The sequence below is a fragment of the Schistocerca serialis genome, chromosome 3, assembly GCF_023864345.2.
Source record: "Schistocerca serialis cubense isolate TAMUIC-IGC-003099 chromosome 3, iqSchSeri2.2, whole genome shotgun sequence".
NCBI classification, from domain to species: domain Eukaryota; kingdom Metazoa; phylum Arthropoda; class Insecta; order Orthoptera; family Acrididae; genus Schistocerca; species Schistocerca serialis.
This window is the reverse complement of record NC_064640.1, coordinates 638,465,068-638,485,740: the sequence shown is the minus strand read 5'-3', so window position 1 is coordinate 638,485,740 and position 20,673 is coordinate 638,465,068. Positions and strand designations below refer to the sequence as shown.

The following is a 20,673-nucleotide window of genomic DNA, read 5'->3' as shown; positions in this document are numbered from 1 at the left end:
TAGCATCAAGCTGCAAACCATAAACTGACATCATTTAACCATGATGTAACGCAGTTGAGGCGTTTTGATGACAATTTACGAGTCTCGTGGTAAATAGTGAGGAATTAGAGGACATTGCTGAATATAATCATTTACTTAGATGAAGCTCAAAATATAATTGCCCATCTTCCGGTAACTAGCACTAATTTTAAGATAGCATTTGATATGGTTTGCGACAGACTGATTGCGTCGGCACATCTGAAGAACCTGTTAACGTTGCCGACAATGACATGGGCATGAGTAAGTGAACTTCGTGCACTACTTAACGAGTCTTCAAGCAGTGAGCTTGAGCTGATGGCATTACAACTAGATGTATCCTTCAAGACATAATTACGTCACCGCTCCTTATAGGAAAAGTTGAGCACTCTATAAGAACAGAACTTGAAACCAGTCTGGGTTCCAATACCTTCCCAAAATTCAAAGAGACATGTGCTTTTCTCGAAAATAAATGCAGATCATTGGAAATCGTCAAGGCTATAGTACCACTACCGCACAGCACATCTGGGTACAAACAGCAGACTGCCTCCAACGCCAAGCGCTGTGGGCATTCGAGACAAATCTACATCGCTACCAGTGCTGCATGTGCAATGCGCAACCTGCCTCATGCGCTGCACATGTGCAGCAAATTCAGGCAGGCCGCGTGTAGCGAAAGCAAAGCTATTGTGACGTGCCACAGTTTGTGCTACAATTGTCTGAAGAGTGATCTAATTGCAAATCTGTTTGCTTGTCGGAAACGGCACGACACGTTGCTACTCGCATAAATAGAACACACACAAGATGGATCAATGAAGGACCGTCCAAGTAAACGCAGCATAAGCACAATGGCATACATCCCGCAAGCACATCGAGCTATGACTCACTGAAAGTCAGCCTTGGCAAACGAGTGTTGCTTGCTACAGAGAGAATAAGGTTGCAAGATAGCAGTGGCAAATGGCAAACTTTTGCTCTCTTGGATTCTGGGTTGCAGTCATGCTTTATATCGGAAGCATGCGCACAACGCCTCAATGTCAGACTTCAAAGATGGCACAGCAGAGTACTGATACAAGGAATAGGTGCAATCCTCTCAGCAACAAAACACCTTGTCTCTGATCATGTCGGCTCCTGTATAAACAACTTCATGTTATCTGCCGAATGTTTAGTTTTGCCGAAGATAACTGACGCCTTGCTGGAACAAACAACCGATCCCAGTACGTGGGACTTGCCAAGTGTACAGCTCGCTGTTCCAGAATTTTGGTCACCTGGCAAGATCAGCGTGTTGCTGGGAGCAGAAGTTTGTCCACGCATTCAGAAGGCAAGGAATATTTCCACAGGAACTGATGGTCCTGTTTTTCAAGAGAAAGAACTAGGTTGGGTTATGCCAGCACAGTATGAAACGGTAGAGCACATCATTTCTTCCAGGCGGCTGGTCGTGTCGTGCTTTGTAAAAACCGACCCCGTCGTTCAAATGTTAGTGAAGAGATCCTAGGAGATAGGGGAATTAAATCGTATTGTAATGACGAAAGAAGAGGAGCAATACGAAGCACGCTTTGTGGAACACACAACTAAAGATTCTACAGACAGATTCGCTATTCGTCTTCCGTTTCGCGAAGAGCCGAGTCAATTAGGCAATTATTTCCACACCGCAGCAAATACCTTCTCTCAGACTGAACAGAAACTACTGAAACAACCGAAGCTTAAGGAAAGCTACAAAGAGTTTATGAGGGAGTTTGAAAGCTTACGATATATGAAACTAGTAGTCACGACAGATGCCATTTCAGATTACATGTGACATCATGCTGTTCTTACAGAAGCCAGCTCGACTACTAAAACTAGAATAGTGTTTGATTGTTCCGCAAAACTAACACGAATTTGTCAGTAAACAGTTTGCTAATGGTAGGTCTAACCATTAAACATGCTTTGTGCTCCATAGTATTACGCTTCCGCATGCACCGTATTGCCTTCACAGCAGACATAGAGAAGACGTATCGACAAGTTCTGGTAGCGGATGAAGATAGCAGTTACCAAAGAATATTGTGGAGGAGTGATAGATCTGCGCCACTTCAGGAATACCAATTAAAGACAGTCACGTACGGAATGACTTGTTCACCTTTTCCTGCAGTACGGTGTCTGTTACAATTAGCTCATGAAGAGGGTGAGCGGATCGAGGCAGCGAACATTCTTACTAATCATTTCTATGTTGATGATTGTATCTCAGGCTGTGATAATGCAGAGGCTGCAATCAATGCCCAGCAAGATTTCAAAAAGCTATTGAAGAAACGTGGGTTCTCATTACGGGAATGGTGCAGCAACAGTGCAGATGTACTTGAAAATATCACCTCAGAGTTGTGAGCAACAAAACTACCTCTAGAGCTTGATAACGACGAGGATATTAAATCGTTAGGTTTACTCTGATATCCAGTTGCTGATTAATTTGTGAACAATGTCAGACCAGCTCGTAATGTAGACAGCTTCACAAAACGTGACTGTCTGTCACGTTATCTATTTTTGATCCGTTGGAGTTAATTAGCCCCACTATGATCACATTCAAGATATTTTTGCAACGTCTATGGCAGCGTAAGTTAACGTGCGACGTGAGCTTGCCTCCAGAGTCACACTGCTCGTGGCAGACACTATGCAGTGAAATTCGCATGACAGACAACATTCGCGTTGATCGTTAAGTAATTGCAGGTGGGAAACCTGTCAGCATACAACTGCATGGATTCTGCGATGCTTCGGAGAAGGCCTATGGCTGTTGTGTCTATGTGCGATTAACTAACCAGCATGGAGTCACATGTGTCAAATTACTGAGTTCCAAAACAATAGTATCTCCACTGATAAAGCTGTTGTTACCTCGCTTGGAACTCTGTGGGGCTCTCTTGCTTTCACAACTGCCATCACGTTGTTCGCGCTCTGGGTGTAGACATCGAACGAACGTACCTGTGGACTGACTCATCCATTGTGCTGGCATGTCTTGCGGGTCCACTCACATGGTTGAAGACGTTCGTGGGGAACCGTGTTTCCGAGATATAGGACACCACAGCAGCTGCGGTATGAAACCATGTGTCTGCAATGGAAAAGCTAGCTACTCTGACTTCGCGAGGAGTATCTGCTGCAGACCCGCGAGATGCAGCCGGTGGTGGGAAGGATCAGCCTGACTTAAAGAAGACGTCACTTCATGGTCAGTATTAGATGCTTCTAGCGGTTACGCATCTCAGGAGTTAAGTCCTCTGTCGCATCAGCAGAGTAATCCAAGATGATCTCATCTGTAGATTCTCGAAGTTGTCACGATTATAGAGAATAATGTCATACTGTATCAGATTTATAATAATAGCAAAACTACAAGGAAAACAAGAGTAACTGCTAACTTGTCTCTCAATGAACTGCAGGATGCCTTGCTACGGTGTGTCAGATTACCACAAGAAGCCACATATGCAACAGAAATCTACCAGCTGGAGACTAACAAGCTAGTAGACAAGAATGCTAAACTCAAATCATTGCATCCTATCCTCGGAGTCATGAGATGACAACGGGCAGGCGGCAGGCTACGAAATGCAGATCCGTCATATGTGGAGAAGCACCAACTCATACTGCCACGTGACCCTCATCTCACAAGAGTAATAGTGGAAGGTGAACATCTTCGTCTTTCCCACACTGGGTGTCAACTGATGCTTACATCTCTCAGGAAGCAATATTGGATACCTAACGGACAAAATGCAATCACGGGTGTTCTGCATCAGTGCTTGACTTATCATTGATTAAAGGCAAAGCCTGAACAATGCTCATGGGACTCTTGCCACGCCCAAAGGTAGATGTTGTGGGGCACTTCTCCAACTGTGGGGTTGATTACACACGACCGTTCTATATGAAAACTGGCCCATGGCGATCCAAATTAAAGGAAACGTGGTATGTTGCCCTGTCGGTGTGCCTGGTGACACGAGCAGTGCATTTGGAGGTAGTTGGCAACATGACTACTGAAGGATTCTTGTCAGCCCTTAGAAGATTTGTCACGATGAAGTAGGTGCCAAAACTTATACAGCGACAATGGCACAAACTTTGGCGGAGCTAGTCATCATCGGCAGAAACAGGTGCAAAACTTCATGCATGAGGAAGGCATCGATTGGCACTTCATTCCCCCAGCATCACCACACTTTGACGGAATATGGGAAGCAGGAGGGGAGTCATTCAAGTACCACTTGCGGCGAACGATGGGAACCTTATGTCCAACATTTGAAGAGCTGCCAAATCTGACTCGTCATACTGCTTGCCTGAATTCTTGTCCTCTCACACCACTATCTTGGGATCCTTCTGACCCTCAGGTCCTCACCCCAGACCATTTCCTGATTGGAACCGCTATCACAAGTATCCCTCAGCCAGATCAAGGTATAGCCAAACTGAGTTTGCTCACAAGATGGGGTTCCAGATCTTACGGCGGCGCTGGTCATCTGACTACCCACATCGTCTGCAGCAGTGGGCTAAGTGGACAGGCTCCAGTCAGAATGAGCAGCCTGGCTCACTGGTCGTAGTAAGGGAAGATAACCTGCTACCCTTATACTGGAACCTGGGCATCATTGAAGGAGTACACCCTGGGCGCGACAAAATGGTGCAAGTGGCCACTGTCCGTACACCACAAGCGATTTTCAACAGACCAGTCTGCAATACATGTCCTTTACCGAGTGAAGTGACACAGAAGTGAACAGTGTATTTGTGCGTTTTCTTTTCTTGTTCACTTTCTTTCTCTTGTTCTGTGCTTACTTTGCAGGAGACTCTGTGAATGTCACTATTTTTTATGATTGCGTGTATTCCTTGTTTATGTGATTCTGTTTCTCAGGCGCCAGTTACAAACTGTAGTAACGGAAAAACTGGTTGACAGACGCAGGGATAAATGTATTTCCATATGTTCTCCTTTACTCTTTAGCAGGACCTGTACCATTCGAAAAGAAATTTATATGTCTTTGGTGGCTGGTATGTTCAGTCACTACACTCGACCGAGTCGCTGGCGAGTGCTGACCTCTCTCGAGCTATTTGTACCTGAGGGGCAATGGCCAGGACGCCAACCCTCCAAGGGCGGCTAATGGAACACTCGCCACGGCGAGAGGGAGTTCTGTTACGAAAGAGGACTCGGTTGGGCGGCTGTCGTAGGTCAGAGCCCGCACGTCTCATACACTAGAGGACGAATATGTATATTTTCTTCTGTGTGTGATAATTGTCAGTAATGAGTGTTCATCTGCATGTGTTGTCATTCATTGCTATATGCATGGATCCGAAGCATTATACAGTCTTTTAAATTTCTGGTCCTCCGGTAAAATTGACGATTCAAATTTCTGTCTACGAACGCTAACATCTGCAGGTGAAAATAAGTGAAACTACACAACTGCACATTTACCTCTTTCTTCCGTTTTGTTTCTAGTTCAGTAGTCATACATTCAATTTCTTCTTGTGAATCCACAATTTGGGGCCAACAGAGCTTAATATTTGTTTCTTGGCATTTTGAACAAGATCGTTTTGCACACATTTTTAGTTTTGTTAAAATAACGTGTAGTCAAAATCAGAACAGGGCAAGTGTGCAACTCATCTGTATTTTACAATGGTGTTATCTCCTGTCAGTTTGAAGTTGTCCCTTAGATTGGCGTGTGGTAGGGCAGCTCCACTGAGGAATGACTGGAGCAGGCTGTGGATGGCAGTGAGGACTGTGTGATCTGTCCATGAAGTTCTTCAAACTGCTAGAACAGTTGAGACTTGGCAATATTGCTGACGATGTTTAGCAGCTCATGATGGTTTACTTACTTTTGGGATTGGTGCTGAGTGACGCCACCAAATTCTAGTAATATTCTCTTAATATTCTCTTTTCATTTGATTTACTGTGACTAGAGCTAGCAAAAATTTTTGACAATATCTGGGGCTTATCATTGATAAAGGCTTGTGACTTACAACAGCTGATTGTTGCTGTACTACAAGAACAGATTAGGAACTTCTCTCACGAGATATCCCAACTTTTTCAATTTTCATGTGTCATCAGTCATAAGTGCAGTGGCCATATCGGTTTCTATCCAAAATTAGTCATCTAAACTCTAAACATAAGAGAGAGCATTCTAAATCTAGCCGTGTGCACAGTAATGCTATCTCTGTACAACCACCTGATCTCTTAATGTAATTTTTATCTTTCTGATTTATACTGCCGATTATGACGATGCTGGAACTAGGAAACTGGTAATTTAAAAACAAGCATTGTAAACTATGGCAGTCCATACCATTCTCTAGAACGATTCACACTGGATTTGACAACAGAATTATGGAAAATTTTTACACATATTGTTCCATACGAATTCGTATCACAGCAAAAAGTGATGAGTATGAAATGCGAACCGAGTGTGTCGTCAGCACTGAGGGAAATCTTTCCACTGCACCATTATGGGCGTTGCCAGAATTAAATTATTCAGGGGGAAGACTCTTGCCGTGCCTGAACATAATCTTCCATTAACATGTGTAACACTATAGCAAACAGCTGAGCCAGCGGTAAACCATGATCGTGGTCATAAATTCATAGCTATCTGTAGCAGTTGCAGAATACATAGTACATATTAGACTGCTGAGCAGTATAGTGTGACACAAATTTATCTATCGGCATGAGGCTGCATAGGCATAGGGAAGCTCTTGCGAGTGAATGAATAACAGTAATAATAGTAATAATAACTAACTAATAAAGAATGAGATTTTTTGCATTACAGAAGGAGGTTGACGATTAGAAACAAAAATAATTAAAAATAGGCTGAACGTTTAGTTAGGGCAATGCAAAGGTTTTCTTAGTATCTTATTACTGAATTTCGTTCTGGCTATTTGCAGAGAAAAAAGAAAAAAAATGGTTCTATTATCCAATCAGATATATTACGAGAGATCAAGGATACCTTTAAGTGACAATCTAGAGGCCACTGTCAATCGATTAAAAGCCTTGGCTGAAGAAGTAGCTCCTGTACGGAAACGCAAGAAACATGCTTGGTGGAATGAGGAATGTGATGTAGCGATTCAACGTAAACATAAGGCCTGATTAAATGACCAACAAAAGAGAACTGAAAGCTCCAGGGAGGAATTAATAAATGCTAGACGATCAACCGCCAAAGAAATTAGAGGGGTCAAAAGGCAATTTCATAAGGACTCGCTAAAATCTATCGAGGATGCCTTCAATCGCCACAAGACGAGAGATTACTATCAGACATTCAAACAGTACCAGTCGAAATTCACACCACCTACTCTTACGATGAAGGATACAAACGGAAAGGTAGCACATAACAATTATGACAATTCAATGATACTGGCTAAATTTTTCAAACAGTTACTAAATAGTGCGGAACCTGAACATCATTTGGAATTTGACCCCTATCCAAGAAACAAAACGCATTTAGAAAACGTTATACCACCACAACCAGATGAAGTACAAGCAGCGGTTAACTCACTTTGGAATTATAAAGCAGCAGGTGAGAACCAACTAGTGGAAGAACTTTGGAAATATGTAAATGTACAAATTATTCTGAACTTACACAAACATTTTACTGACATTTGGAATACTGAGACATTACCAGAGGAATGGAATGTTGCAATAATCCACCCACTACACAAAAAAGGAGATAGATTGGATCCAAATAATTATAGGGGTATATCCCTGCTGGATATTACTTATAAAAAAATTTTCCAATGTTCTGTATTTCAGAATTCATGAACAACTTGATGGTGAACTAGGCTAATATCAAGGAGGCTTTCGTCCAGGACGAATCTGTCCTGATCAAATTATTAGTCTCAAATGGATAATGCAATTTCAAAGGGTCAGGGACAGGAAACTAGTGATCACGTTTGTCGATTTTAAAGAAGCCTACGATAGTATCCATCGTGAATCTCTACTGTGAATTCTTAAAGAATTTGGTTTACATTAGAAACTTGTCAACCTCTTTGCAGTCACCCTTCAAAATACTAAAGGAAGAGTAAGGTTCAGAAATGAATTCTCTGAACCTTTTGAGATTCATACTGGCCTTCGACAAGGCGATGGATTGTCTCCATTATTGTTCAATTGTGTGCTGGAGAAAATCATGTGTGAATGGAACAAGATATGCCCACCATCTGTTAAGATTGGAAGAAAGATTCAACTTAACTGCCTTGCATTTGCAGATGATTTGGCGCTGTTGGCAAACAATATTGATGGAGCAAAGGTTCAGATAGAACAACTAGAACGATTAGCGGCAAAGGTCTAATTGCAAAAAACGATCTCTTTCAATAAATACTAAATTTCGACATTACCCCTCCGTCGTTAAACCGGAAGCAACATATGCAAGTGAAACACTATTCAGACCAAATACTCAAGCAACAACTGACAAATTGCAGGAAGTTGATAGAAGAATACTCCGAACAATTATCAGGTAGAAACACCAAGTTAATGGGCAGTGGGGACTTTTGTCCAATTCAGAAGTGTATAAAGAAAGTGAATCCATTATTGATACAATGCGGAAAAGAAGGATTGCATTTTTCGGCCACATATCTCGCCTCCAAATACTAAAATCCTGAAGCACCTTTTTGACTACTTCTGGATGTTCCTGTTTCAGTCTAGATGTGTAAATTTTCTTCCAGTGTTGCTTAAGAACATTGTAACTTCTTTAGTGACAATACTCAGTAAATGTCTGAAGATGGCCTTGTAAGCCAAAACCAATTAACACAATAGAAGTAACACCATAGAACAAAAGCGAACTACCGCTTTTCATTTATCATAATGTTATTCTACCAGGAACCGACGGAAGATTCAGTTAACATAATGAGAGAGAGATCTATAAGGGCAAAGCAAGTGGGATTGAGAATTTTGGTTAAGGCCCTGTTCTCAATAGCGGCTGCCGCACAGCAACGTCTGCAACAGCAGCATGGTTGACATGGAAACACCATCAGCAACATGTCATGGGAGGCTTAACATGATGATTTGTAACCACATCCCATGCCACATGACGTGCTGCAGGTCTGCGCAGCAGATAACAGAACGCTCTGAGTGACGATGTTCAGGCCACACGAACTATCACTGAAGTGCTTGCGGGGACGCTCCAGCCTCTGTAAAATATATACTCCAATTTCAAGGAAACTATTTGGAGAGAGAATTTAATCAATAGCATCTTACAGCCTGAGATGTTCACTTGATAAATGACCAGATTTCTTTTCGATATTTGTCATAGCTACTGTGCTGCACAAAGGTAAGTAAAACAGTGCATGAAATTTTAAAAAGTTTGCAGAGACAAAAACACATTACATAGACTTTGCGTTCGTTTTAGGTAATACGTTATAGCATTGAAATTTGGCAAATATATCGAAACTGTATTTAACCCTGCTGTTCTCCTTGGGTCAATATGATGCGACCATAAATTTATCTTTCTATTGCTAATTTAAATGTAATGTCTGGTGCTTGTAAATTTATGTATTTGTTTCTGTTCATAACAGCTTCCCATAATACCTTGACTTATTGAAAAACATCATTCTGTTCGATATAGTTGACATTGTTACACTACTATTCCTTGGACAATAATGACCTAGTTGTTTTAATACTGATTTTTGCACAGCTTTCATTGAGTTTCGCATCCCACTATATTCAGAGCCATGTGCATATCAATATACACAACACTGGAGGCCACTTTTGCTTTTGCAGCAATAGACACTATATTGTTGTAGATATAAATGTTGGAGAGTAAGAAACTGGTTTTGCTCAATTGACTATTGAAGGAAGATGTTACATTTTTAGCTCTTGCAGTAAATAGTGATGTGTTGTTGTGATGGCAAAATATCGCTTAACTGAAGGTGAATTAGAAGCATTAGGCAATGCACCTGACAGTGGGGACGATATTTCAGAAGAACAAAACTACACTAGTGAAGACAGCATTTACTCTGTGTCAGAATCAGAAGACTATGCTCCACAAAGTGAGGTTAGTAGTGAGAATTAGGAAACTGAGAAAGTAGTTAAATCGAAAGATAAGAACACCAGTTGGAGTTTGATATCGTTTCCACATCGTGGAAGGGCATCCAATGAAAGTGACACCTTGTCTAACCAGATATACTACATCCAGAGTAAATGATATCAAATCCGTTTTGCAAGTAATTAAGAACAAAACACTCTGCTGTATTGTGTTGCAAGTGACTAATATTGAGGGCAGAGAGTGTATAGTGACAAATGGGAAGATTTAGATAAAATTATGTTAGAAGTATATATTGATGTATTATTGCTTACTTGTGTTTATAAATCGTATAGTGAATCAACAAGCAGCTTTTGGAATCCAGAATCAGGTAGAGAAATTTATCCAATATTATTTTATTGTATTTAGAACCACACTATAAAGAAAGAATACGCTGATATTACTTATGTTTTTACCAAATATTATTTGTGGTTAAAAGAGAGATACCTCTGTTTCTTTGCTTGAATTGTGATCAATTCTAATATTACATTGCACAACAGTAGCGTACCTGGGTCAGGAAACAATTAAATTATATTAAATGTCATGTACTAATATTGCCTTAATGCACTCTTCTAGAGATTTCCTTGTCAGGTCATTATGACCCAAACTACCAAGAGTGTATAACATTATTTTTAAGAAGAGCAAGTTTAAATCCAGAGCAGAACGATATATCGTTTCGTTCTTTAGATACTGGTTTGTATATCTGGCAGATGGGTCATAAGTGGTGCACGCAATTATGTCCCTACTAATTGGGTGTGATTGTACCAATCATCATGTTTCATAAATGATTGAAGATATCGAAATGAGATTTTTTGCAAATGATAGCACACAGAAAATACCTAGTTTATCATATGATTAATACTCGAATTTTTTTTAATTCACCGAGATATGGAAGTAGCTATAGGTATTTTTGATGGAACAATGCACTTTTTTTACAGCTTTTAATACCTCATCAAAGAAAAATGCAGTGGTGTGTCACATATTAATATTTACGATGTTCTATGTGAGCTGCTGACGTACAATCGAGATCTGTTTTTATGTCACAAGATGTAATCGCTCTGTAGCTACATTTTTTAAATTATTTTAGTTTTCACTGTGACCTTTTGCTTATTTAAAATCTTTGAAATGTGTTATAGCTACATGTAATCACATTACTATTTATTTGTTGTGGTTTTCGGTACAAAGGGTCATTTGATGCATTTCTCCATGCTAGTCCATCTGGTGTAAGCCTCTTCACCTCTGTAAAACCACTGCACCGTTCATCTATTTTAATCAGCTTATTGTAGTCAAATCTCGGTGTCCCTCTACAATTTTTAACTCCCACACTTTCTCCCTTTGACAAGCCAGCAGTTCCTTGACACTTGCTATCTCCTATCAACCAACTCCTTCTTTTAGTCAAGTTGTGCAATAAATTTCTTTTCTCCCTGGTTCGATTCAGTACCTCTTCAGTAGTTTTATGATCTACCCACCTAATCGTCAACATTCTTCTGTAGCATCACATTTCCAAAGCTTTTATTCGCTTCTGCACTGAACTGTTTTGTATTCACGTTTCATTTCCATACAGGGCTGAACTTCAGACAAAAATCTTCAGACACTACAGACAAATACCTTCAGAAAAGAAATACCTCATTTTCAGAACTGTTTCTCTTGCTATGACCATTATGGATTTTATATCTTCTCTACTCCTACTTTCTCCATTACTGCTTCCCTTTCAAGTCCTTGAACTTGTAACAAAGTTATTGGATTCTTTACCCCTGTTATGCTTTTATTCCATCATTTTTTGTAAGTATCTTCAAGTGTTATTTTTATGACATGTGCAAGGTACCAAAAACCTTGCATATTAACTCAGGGCTTAGTCAACTTAACTTTATTATCTATTAAATGCTTCTGGTTGATTAGAACTCATAAGTGTATTAATTTATCTAAAAATCAGTAACACAAAACTTCGTTATAATTGTCTATATATAAATATGGGATTGCAGACTTCCTGATCAAGTACATAAAAAGACCATGTAAAAGACAGAAGCAATTATAGAGCTGATGTTTCAACTTTTAGTTTCAAAGTAATTACCATTCATAGCTAAAACATTGTTACTGAAATGCAATGACTAGACTGAGTAATAATTAAGTAGAGATTATTGTTGTATCCAAACGTCCACATTTAGAAGAATCTTCCTTTACTATTCACTTGCTCAGAAACTTAAATTTTTGATTGTAACTCATGAAAATACAGCAAGAAATAGGAGACAACTTCCGTTTCAATTACAGTAACCTTATGAAAGAGAGGCTATTGGAAGCCATTTTAGTCAGTCTGTGGAAGGTTTTGAAATGTGCAAGATCTATGTCAGCCAATAAGGGAAAGTGCACTGTAGGTGAGTTAGCACAATTTGCAAGTCATACAATGTGCCAAGTTTTATCTAAATTTCGTATCTGAGAGATTATTCTGTAATTCAGTGACTGTTTTTAGTGATTAGCTGTGAACTTATAATTAATTTCAGGAACAGTGTTAATCTTTAGTTAAAAGCATTCTGCAAAATGTGGAAGAATTGGACTGTGAACTGTGTTATTTCCAAACTATAGTTACTGTGCACATCGTTTTTCATGTTAATATGCCAGTTATACTTCAAGAACGACGTAGTTATCAAATGTGTTAATAATTTACTTGACACACATGAACTTTTATATCAATTCTATGTTAGGTGAATACAGTCACACAGTCCGTTATAGGACATCAACGGAATGTAGTATGTGGCTCACCATTTAGCTGTGCGTAAATTAAAATAAATAAGACTTGATCTGGCCATAGACAGTAGGTTATTCAGTATCAGAGTGCAGTTAAAGAATCTGGACTGCAAACCTGGTGTGGGCCTCATCATTTAAGACAGCCTACTTTAGACAAACATTTTTCAGCCAGCTACCAGAGGCAGATTAGCACGGTGAACATGGTTATATTGCAAGCTCTGACAACTGCAGTCCGGTTTTTTGCACAAATTATAGAGAATCTTGTGTCCCTGTGTTTTATCCCTTCTGCTTCAGAGTTTGAAAGAGTGTACTCTAGTCAGGGTTATCAAAAACTCACTCTAAATCTACAAATACTGCAAATACTATATTCTAAGATAAGTCATAGGATCAGTACTGCCTCATGTCTTCTGACATCTCACATTTCACATTTTGTTCAATTTCGCTTCTACAGCCCTACACCATCCCTTCTACATATTCCTTCCAGGCTTCCCTTCTTCATTTAGTTTTCGCTAGCCATCTGAGCTCTTGGCGGTCTATACAGCTGCTTCTCCAATGGAGATTTTATTTTTAACATCTCTTCCATGCATACTTCTACAGCCTTTCATTTTTCATCTAGCCATTCTCAATTTGCTTTTTGCACTTTCGGCCAATCTCACATTTTACATGCGTGAATTCCCTTTGGATTCTTCATTTTCAACACTTTTATTATTATAATCATCAGCGATAAGCTCTGGAACTCAACTTATCCAGGTTCCTTCTCCTTAATTTGCTACCTTTTTACTATCTCTTTAGCAGTAATCTGCAGTCTATAACCGATACATTATTGTCAGCCTGCATCTGTACATAGAAATGTTTGACGATCTAACAATTTCTGTAAATCACTTCGGGCAAATACCAGGATGGATCCTTTGAAACGGCACAGTCGACTTCCTTCCGTATCCTTCCCTAATCTGAAGAGATCAATGACCTCGCTGTTTGGTCCTCTGCCTCGAATGAACCTACCAACCAAAAATGACTGGTGGTCCAGCTTGTTGGAGGTCTGAGGCAAGATCCTCGATAGCTGCAACCAGCAGGTGAGGAGAGCAGCACTGTTCTATAGCCTGAAGACTACTAAGTGAGTCACTAGAGAGTCGGATACTCTTGCCAGTGCAAGAACGAAGAACGAACATGGCTAAGTGCTAATTTAATGGCCATCGGTTCAGCAGTGAAGACACTGCAGCCATTTGGCAAAGAGTGGAGTTCACTACACTGTGCATGTGTGTATGCAAAGCCTATTCGTCTGTCGATTGTTGATCCATTGGTGAGTACCACTTCCAATCCAAATACTTCTCAAGGACAGCCAAGAACAGGTGGCGAAAAATCGTGGGCTCAACGGAATGTTTTGGACCAACGGAGACTTCAAGGCAGATGCGAGTTCAGGGCACAAGCCATGGGGGCAGATGCGATGTCTCCCTAACCAGGGGTGATAGTGAAGGTAGCTGCAGTTCTAAATAGAGACACTGGAGGCGTTCAGCAATTATAAGCCCAATTCTGGGTCGCCGGTGTCGGAGATGGCTCTGGGTGTGGGTGGGCAGTACAATGGTGACAGAAGTGCACCACACGAGTTTTGGCAGCTGAAAACTGAAAGCCATGTGTGGCAGCCCATGACTTTGCCTTTCGTATGGCGCCCTGTGGGCAACGCACACTAACAACCACACTAGAGGAGAAATAACAAAAGCAAAAATCGTCGGCATATACCAACGGCCCCACAGCTGCTGCTAAACCATTAATGGCCCCAGAAAGAGGACACTTAGTACAAAGACCTGTGGGAGCCTGTTCTCTTGGATATGGCGGGTACTGAGTCAAGCACCCACTTGAACCCAGAATGTACGGTGCAACAGGAAGTTCTTGGCAAAATTTGGGAGTGGACCCCAGAGACCCCACTCGTGTAATGTAGTAAGGATGTGGTGATGCTGTGTTATATCATACACCTTCTGTTGGTCGAAAAAGACAGAAATGAGGTGATGATGATGTGCAAAGGCCATCCAAATGGTGGACTCCACGTGAATCGAATTATCAGCAGTGGAGCAGCCTTTGCGAAAACTTCCCTGAGATGGAACCCAAAGGGCCTGAGACTCAAGGAGCCAACACAGCTGCTTGCTCACCATGTGTTCAAGCAACTTACAGAGAACAGCTGTAAGGCTGACTGGATGATAACTGTCAATCTCGAAAGTGTTCTTGCCTGGTCTCAGTACCAGAACTATCATGTGTTCTCGCCACTAAGATAGGAACTCATACTCATTCCAGATTCAGTTAAAGAGGACAAGGGTGTGGCGTTGACAATCCACTTGACAGATGCTTCAGCATTTGTTTGTGGATATGGTCTGGCCCTGGGGCCATATCAGGTCAGTGGGCTAGGGCACTGGAGAGTTCCCATTCACAGAACGGAATGTTATATGCCTCCAGATGGCAGGCAGTAAGAGATGAGTGCATTTGCTCCTCCCACTGCTTTATGAGCCGGAGGCAGGTTGGTAGGTCTCAGTCAGAGATGTGCAAGAATAGTGCTCAGCAAAACACGTGGCAACAGCATCTGGATCAGTATAAATGGCATAATTTAAGGAAATACTTGGTACACTTGCAGGGGACTGGAAGCCATAGGGTCATCGGATCTTTCCCATACCTGAGATGGAGAGGTACATGATCCAGTGGTGGAAATGTGCCGTTCCCAGGATTCCTGCTTTCGTTGTTTTATGAGGCAACGAACACAGGCACATAACTGTTTAAAGGCAATGAGGTGCCCAAGTGAAAGGTGCCACTATGTTGTTGGATGAGCCCATCTACGATCTCTAATGACTCCAGCGATCTCTGAGGGTCACAAGGGTACCATCTTCCGATGGAGGGGGGGGGCATCCTGAAGAAGGGAGGATGGCTTGGTTGGCTGCCAAAGGAATGGTTGCTGTTGTATGCTGAAAAGCTGCATCGATAAAATTGAAATGCCGTGTGGCTAGGGCCTCCCATCGGGTAGGCTGTTTGCCTGGTGCAAGTCTTTCGAGTTGACGCCACGTCGGCGACTTGTGTGTCGATGGTGATGAAATGATGGTGAAAAGGACAACACAACACCCAGTCCCTGAGCATAGAAAATCTCCGACCCAGCCAGGAATCGAACCTGGGCCGTTAGGTATGACATTCCGTCACGCTGACCACTCAGCTACCAGGGGCATTGCATCGATACTGCCTTGCAATGGGGAGCCAAAGACGGCAGCAGAGGTGAACACATCCCAGCCACCATTATAGGGTACCCATCTGGGTGGGCGTTCAGAGGAGCAATGCTGAGGGAGGGACAGGAAGATCGAGAAGTGGTCACTACCACAAAGATCATTGTGGGCCTTCCAGTGAATAGCTGGTGGAAGACCTGGGAAACATCAATTACGTAAGTAAAGTTTCGATGTCTTTACCATGGCCAGCCGTCATTGTCCCACCCCACAAAGGATTAAGAGTGTTGAAGTCACACAAGACTAGAAATGGTGGAGGGAGCTGAAAGAACAATGCAGACAGTACATCCTGGGATACAACGTTACTGGGAGGGAGATAAATATTACATATGGTAAAATCCTGATGTGCCCTTTCCTGAACAGCCATAGCCTGCAATTACACATCAAGAGGCACAAGGTCACTGCATATAGAGTCCAGCACAAACGTACAAACTCCACCCAATGCCCTCTCACAGGTGGTACAATTCTTAAAATAACCTCAGTAGCCACAAAGGGCAAAGGTGCATTTCCTGGAAACCATGTCTCCTGTATGGCAATACAGAATGCATGTTATATATGCTTAAAAGCTGTTGTAGCTCAGCAAGGCGGTGGAAAAATCTATAACAATTCCACTGGAGGATAAGACTGTCTGAATACTGTAGGGGCATGAAGTGACCAGGGAGGGGGTGGGCAGGTTATGACCCAAGGTCATGTACTGCCATTGGTTGAGATGTCAAGGGATCCTGTGACACAGGTTCTGTGGCATGTTGCCTGGTGACATCTGGTGCCTCAGGGGTTACTGGGATGTCCACCTTGGGCACAGTAGGCGTACATGCAGAGTCCAGTGGCATGGGGCCACCGGAGTTTCCCTCAACTTAGAGTAATTCTTTTTGTCCCTCTTCTCCTTAGAAGATGAGGACTGAGAAGGTTTCCCTGAACTGGTTTCATGTACAGAGGAGGAATGAGAAGTCCAACAGCCATCAGCTTGTGGTTTCTTCAGCCACTTCATCTACATCTACATCTACATGGATACTCTGCAAATCACATTTAAGTGCCTGGCAGAGGGTTCATCGAACCACCTTCACAATTCTCTATTATTCCAATCTAATTTGGGATGCGGAAAGAATGAACACCTATATCTTTCCATACGAGCTCTGATTTCCCTTTTTTATCGTGGTGATCGTTCCTCCCTATGAAGGCCGGTGTCAACAAAATATTTTCGCATTTGGAGGAGAAAGCTGCTGATTGGACTTTCGTAAGAAGATTCCGTCGCAACGAAAAACGCTTTTCTTTTAACGATTTCCAGCCCAAATCCTGTATCATTTCTGTGACACTCCCATATTGCGCGATTATACAAAACGTGCTGCCTTTCTTTGAACTTTTTCGATGTACTCCGTCAGTCCTATCTGGTAAGGATCCCACACCGTGCAGCAGTATTCTAAAAGAGGATGGACAGAGTATAGTGTAGGCAGTCTCCTTAGTAGGTCTGTTGCATTTTCTAAGTGTACTGCCAATAAAACGCAGTCTTTGGTTAGCCTTCCCCACAACGTTTTCTATGTGTTCCTTCCAATTTAAGTAGTTTGTAATTGTAATACCTAGGTATTTAGTTTAATTTACGGCTTTTAGATTAGACTGATTTATCGTGTAACCGAAGTTTAACGAGTTTCTTTTAGCGCTCATGTGGATGACCTCATACTTTTCGTTGTTCAGGGCCAACTGCCACTTTTCGCACCATTCAGATGTTTTTTCTAAATCGTTTTGCAGTTTGTTTTGATCTTCTGATGATTTTATTAGTCGATAAACGACAGCGTCATCTGCAAACAAACGAAGACGGCTGCTCAGATTGTCTCCCAAATCCTTTATATAGACAAGGAACAGCAAAGGTCCTATAACACTACCTTGGGGAACGCCAGAAATCACTTCTGTTTTACTCGATGACTTTCTGTCAGTTACTACGAACTGTGACCTCTCTGACAGGAAATCACAAATACAGTCACATAACTGAGACGATATTCCATAAGCACGCAATTTCAATACGAGCCACTTGTGTGGTACAGTGTCAAAATCCTTCCGGAAATTCAGAAATACGGAATCGATCTGAAATCCCTTGTCAATAGCACTCAACACTTCATGTGAATAAAGAGCTAGTTGTGTTTCACAGGAACGATGTTTTCCAAATCCATGTTGACTGTGTGTCAATAGACAGTTTTCTTCGAGGTAATTCATAATGTTCCAACACAATATATGTTCTAAAATCTTGCTACATATCGACGTTAACGATATGCACCTGTAATTTAGTGGATTACTCCTATTACCTTTCTTGAATATTGGTGTGACCGGTGCAACTTTCCGGTCTTTGCGTACGGGTCTTTCGTCGAGCGAACTGTTGTATATGATTGTTAAGTATGTAGCTAATGCATCACCATACTGCGAAAGGAACCTAATTGGTATACAGTATGGACCAGAAGACTTGCTTTTATGAAGTTATTTAAGTTGCTTCACTACTCCGAGGATATTTACTTCTACGTTACTCATGTTGGCAGCTGTTCTTCATTCGAATTCTGGAATATTTACTTCGTCTTCTTTTGTGAAGGCATTTCGGAAGGCTGTGTTTAGTAACTCTGCTTTGGCAGCACTCTCTTTGATAATATCTCCATTGCTATCGCGGAGAGAAGACATTGATTGTTTCTTGCTGCTAACATACTTCACATACGACCAGAATCTCTTTGGACTTTCTGCCAGGTTTCGAGACAAAATTTCGTTGTGGAAACTGTTATAAGCATCTCGCATTGAAGTCCGCGGTAAGTTTCGTGCTTCTGTAAAAGATCACCAATCTTGGGGATTTCGCGTCTGTTTAAATTTGGCATGTTTGTTTCGTTGTTTCTGCAACAGTGTTCTAACCCGTTTTGTGTACCAAAGAAGATCAGCTCCGTCATTTGTTAATTTATTTGGTATTAACCTCTCAATTGCTGCCGATACTATTTCTTTGAATTTAAGCCACATCTGGTCTACACTTATATTATTAATTTGGAATGAGTGGGGATTGTCTCTCAGGAAGGCGTCAATTGAATTTTTATCTGCTTTTTTGAATAGGTAGATTGTTCGCTTATTTTTCGGGGATTTGGGGATTACAATATTCAATCTCGCTACGACAACCCTGTCTTCACTAATCCCTGAATCGGTTTTGATGCTCGTTATTAACTCGGAATTATTTCTTGCTAAAAGTCAAGTGTGTTTCCACAACCATTTACTATTCGCGTGGGCTCATGAACTAACTGTTCGAAATAATTTTCAGAGAATGCATTTACCAAAATTTCGGATGATATTTTATGCATACATCCGGAATTAAACATGTATTTCCGCCAACATATCGAGGGTAAATTAAAGTCACCACCAACTATTATCGTATGAGTCGGGTACGTGTTCGAAATCAAACTCAAGTTTTCTTTGAACCTTTCAGCAACGGTATCATCTGAATTGGGAGGTCGGTAAAAGGATTTAGTTATTATTTTATTCCGGTTGCCAGCAATGACCACTGCTCATACTAATTCACAGGAAGTATCTACTTCAATTTCGCAACAAGTTAAACTGCTCCTGACGGCAACAAACACGCCACCGCCAACCGTGTTTAGCCTATCCTTTCAGAACACCGTTAGGTTCTTCGCAAAAATTTCAGCTGAGCTTATGTCCGGCTTTAGCCAGCTTTCGGTGCCTATAACGATTTGAGCATCAGTGCTTTCTATTAGCGCTTGGAGCTCTGATACTTTCCCAACACAGCTATGACAATTTACGACTGTTATACCAATGGTTCCTTTATCTACGTTCTTCCTATGTTCAGCTTGCTCCCTTTGTGACTGAAGCCCTTTTTGTGTTTTCCTGAGACCCTCTTACCTAATAAACCGCCCAGTCCACGCCACACAGCCTCTGCTACCGTGTAGCCGCCTTATGCGTATAGTGGACACCTGACCTATTCAGCGGAACCCGAAACCCAACCACACTTTGGCGCAAGTCTAGGAATCTGCAGCCTACACGGTCGCAGAACCGTCTGAGCCTCTGATTCAGACCCTACACTCGGCTCTGTACCAAAGGTCCGCAATCGGTCCTGTCGACTACGCTGCAAATGGTCAGCTCTGCTTTCACCTTGCAAGGAAGACTGGCAGCCTTTACCACTTCTGTTAGCCGCTCGAAACCAAAGAGAATCTCTTCTGATCCAAAGGGACACACATCATTGGTACTGACGTGAGCAACCACCTGCTGTTGACTGTACCCTGTGCTCTTCATGGCATCTGTGAGGACCCTTTCCGCATCTAGAATGATTCCACTCTGTATGCACATGGAGTGCACATTGGTTTTCTTACCCTTCTTGTCAGCCAAGTCCCTAAGGGACCCCATAACGCGCCTAACGTTGGAGCTCCCAACTACCAATAATCCCACTCTCTGTGACCACCCTGATCTTGCAGGCTGAGTGGTTTCCCCTGAAACAGAGTAGGTGACAGCATCTGGCTCAGTGACAGTGTCAGCCACAGACAGTACCTGGAACCTGTTTGTCAGACAAACTGGGGAGGCCTTACGTGCGGCGGCCTGGGAAGCCTTTCGCCGCCTGCTTCGCCCTGGGGCGACCTCCCACTCAACCACAGGTGAGGGGTCAACCTCAGTGCGAGCAGTAACTGGGCTGGCCACCAGTGAGGACCGATCGGAGGACTCTGAAGCGCTGGACG

At 42.0% G+C, this 20,673-nt stretch overlaps 1 protein-coding gene across 1 annotated transcript; it reads left to right on the top strand.

The window, feature by feature from the left end:
- The first annotated feature begins 1,908 nt into the window (after positions 1–1,908).
- LOC126471064 (uncharacterized) lies at positions 1,909–2,367 on the top strand. Its single transcript, XM_050099131.1, has one exon. It carries the CDS (start codon positions 1,909–1,911, stop codon positions 2,365–2,367), a length of 459 nt encoding a protein of 152 aa, XP_049955088.1.
- Positions 2,368–20,673: the final 18,306 nt, after the last annotated feature.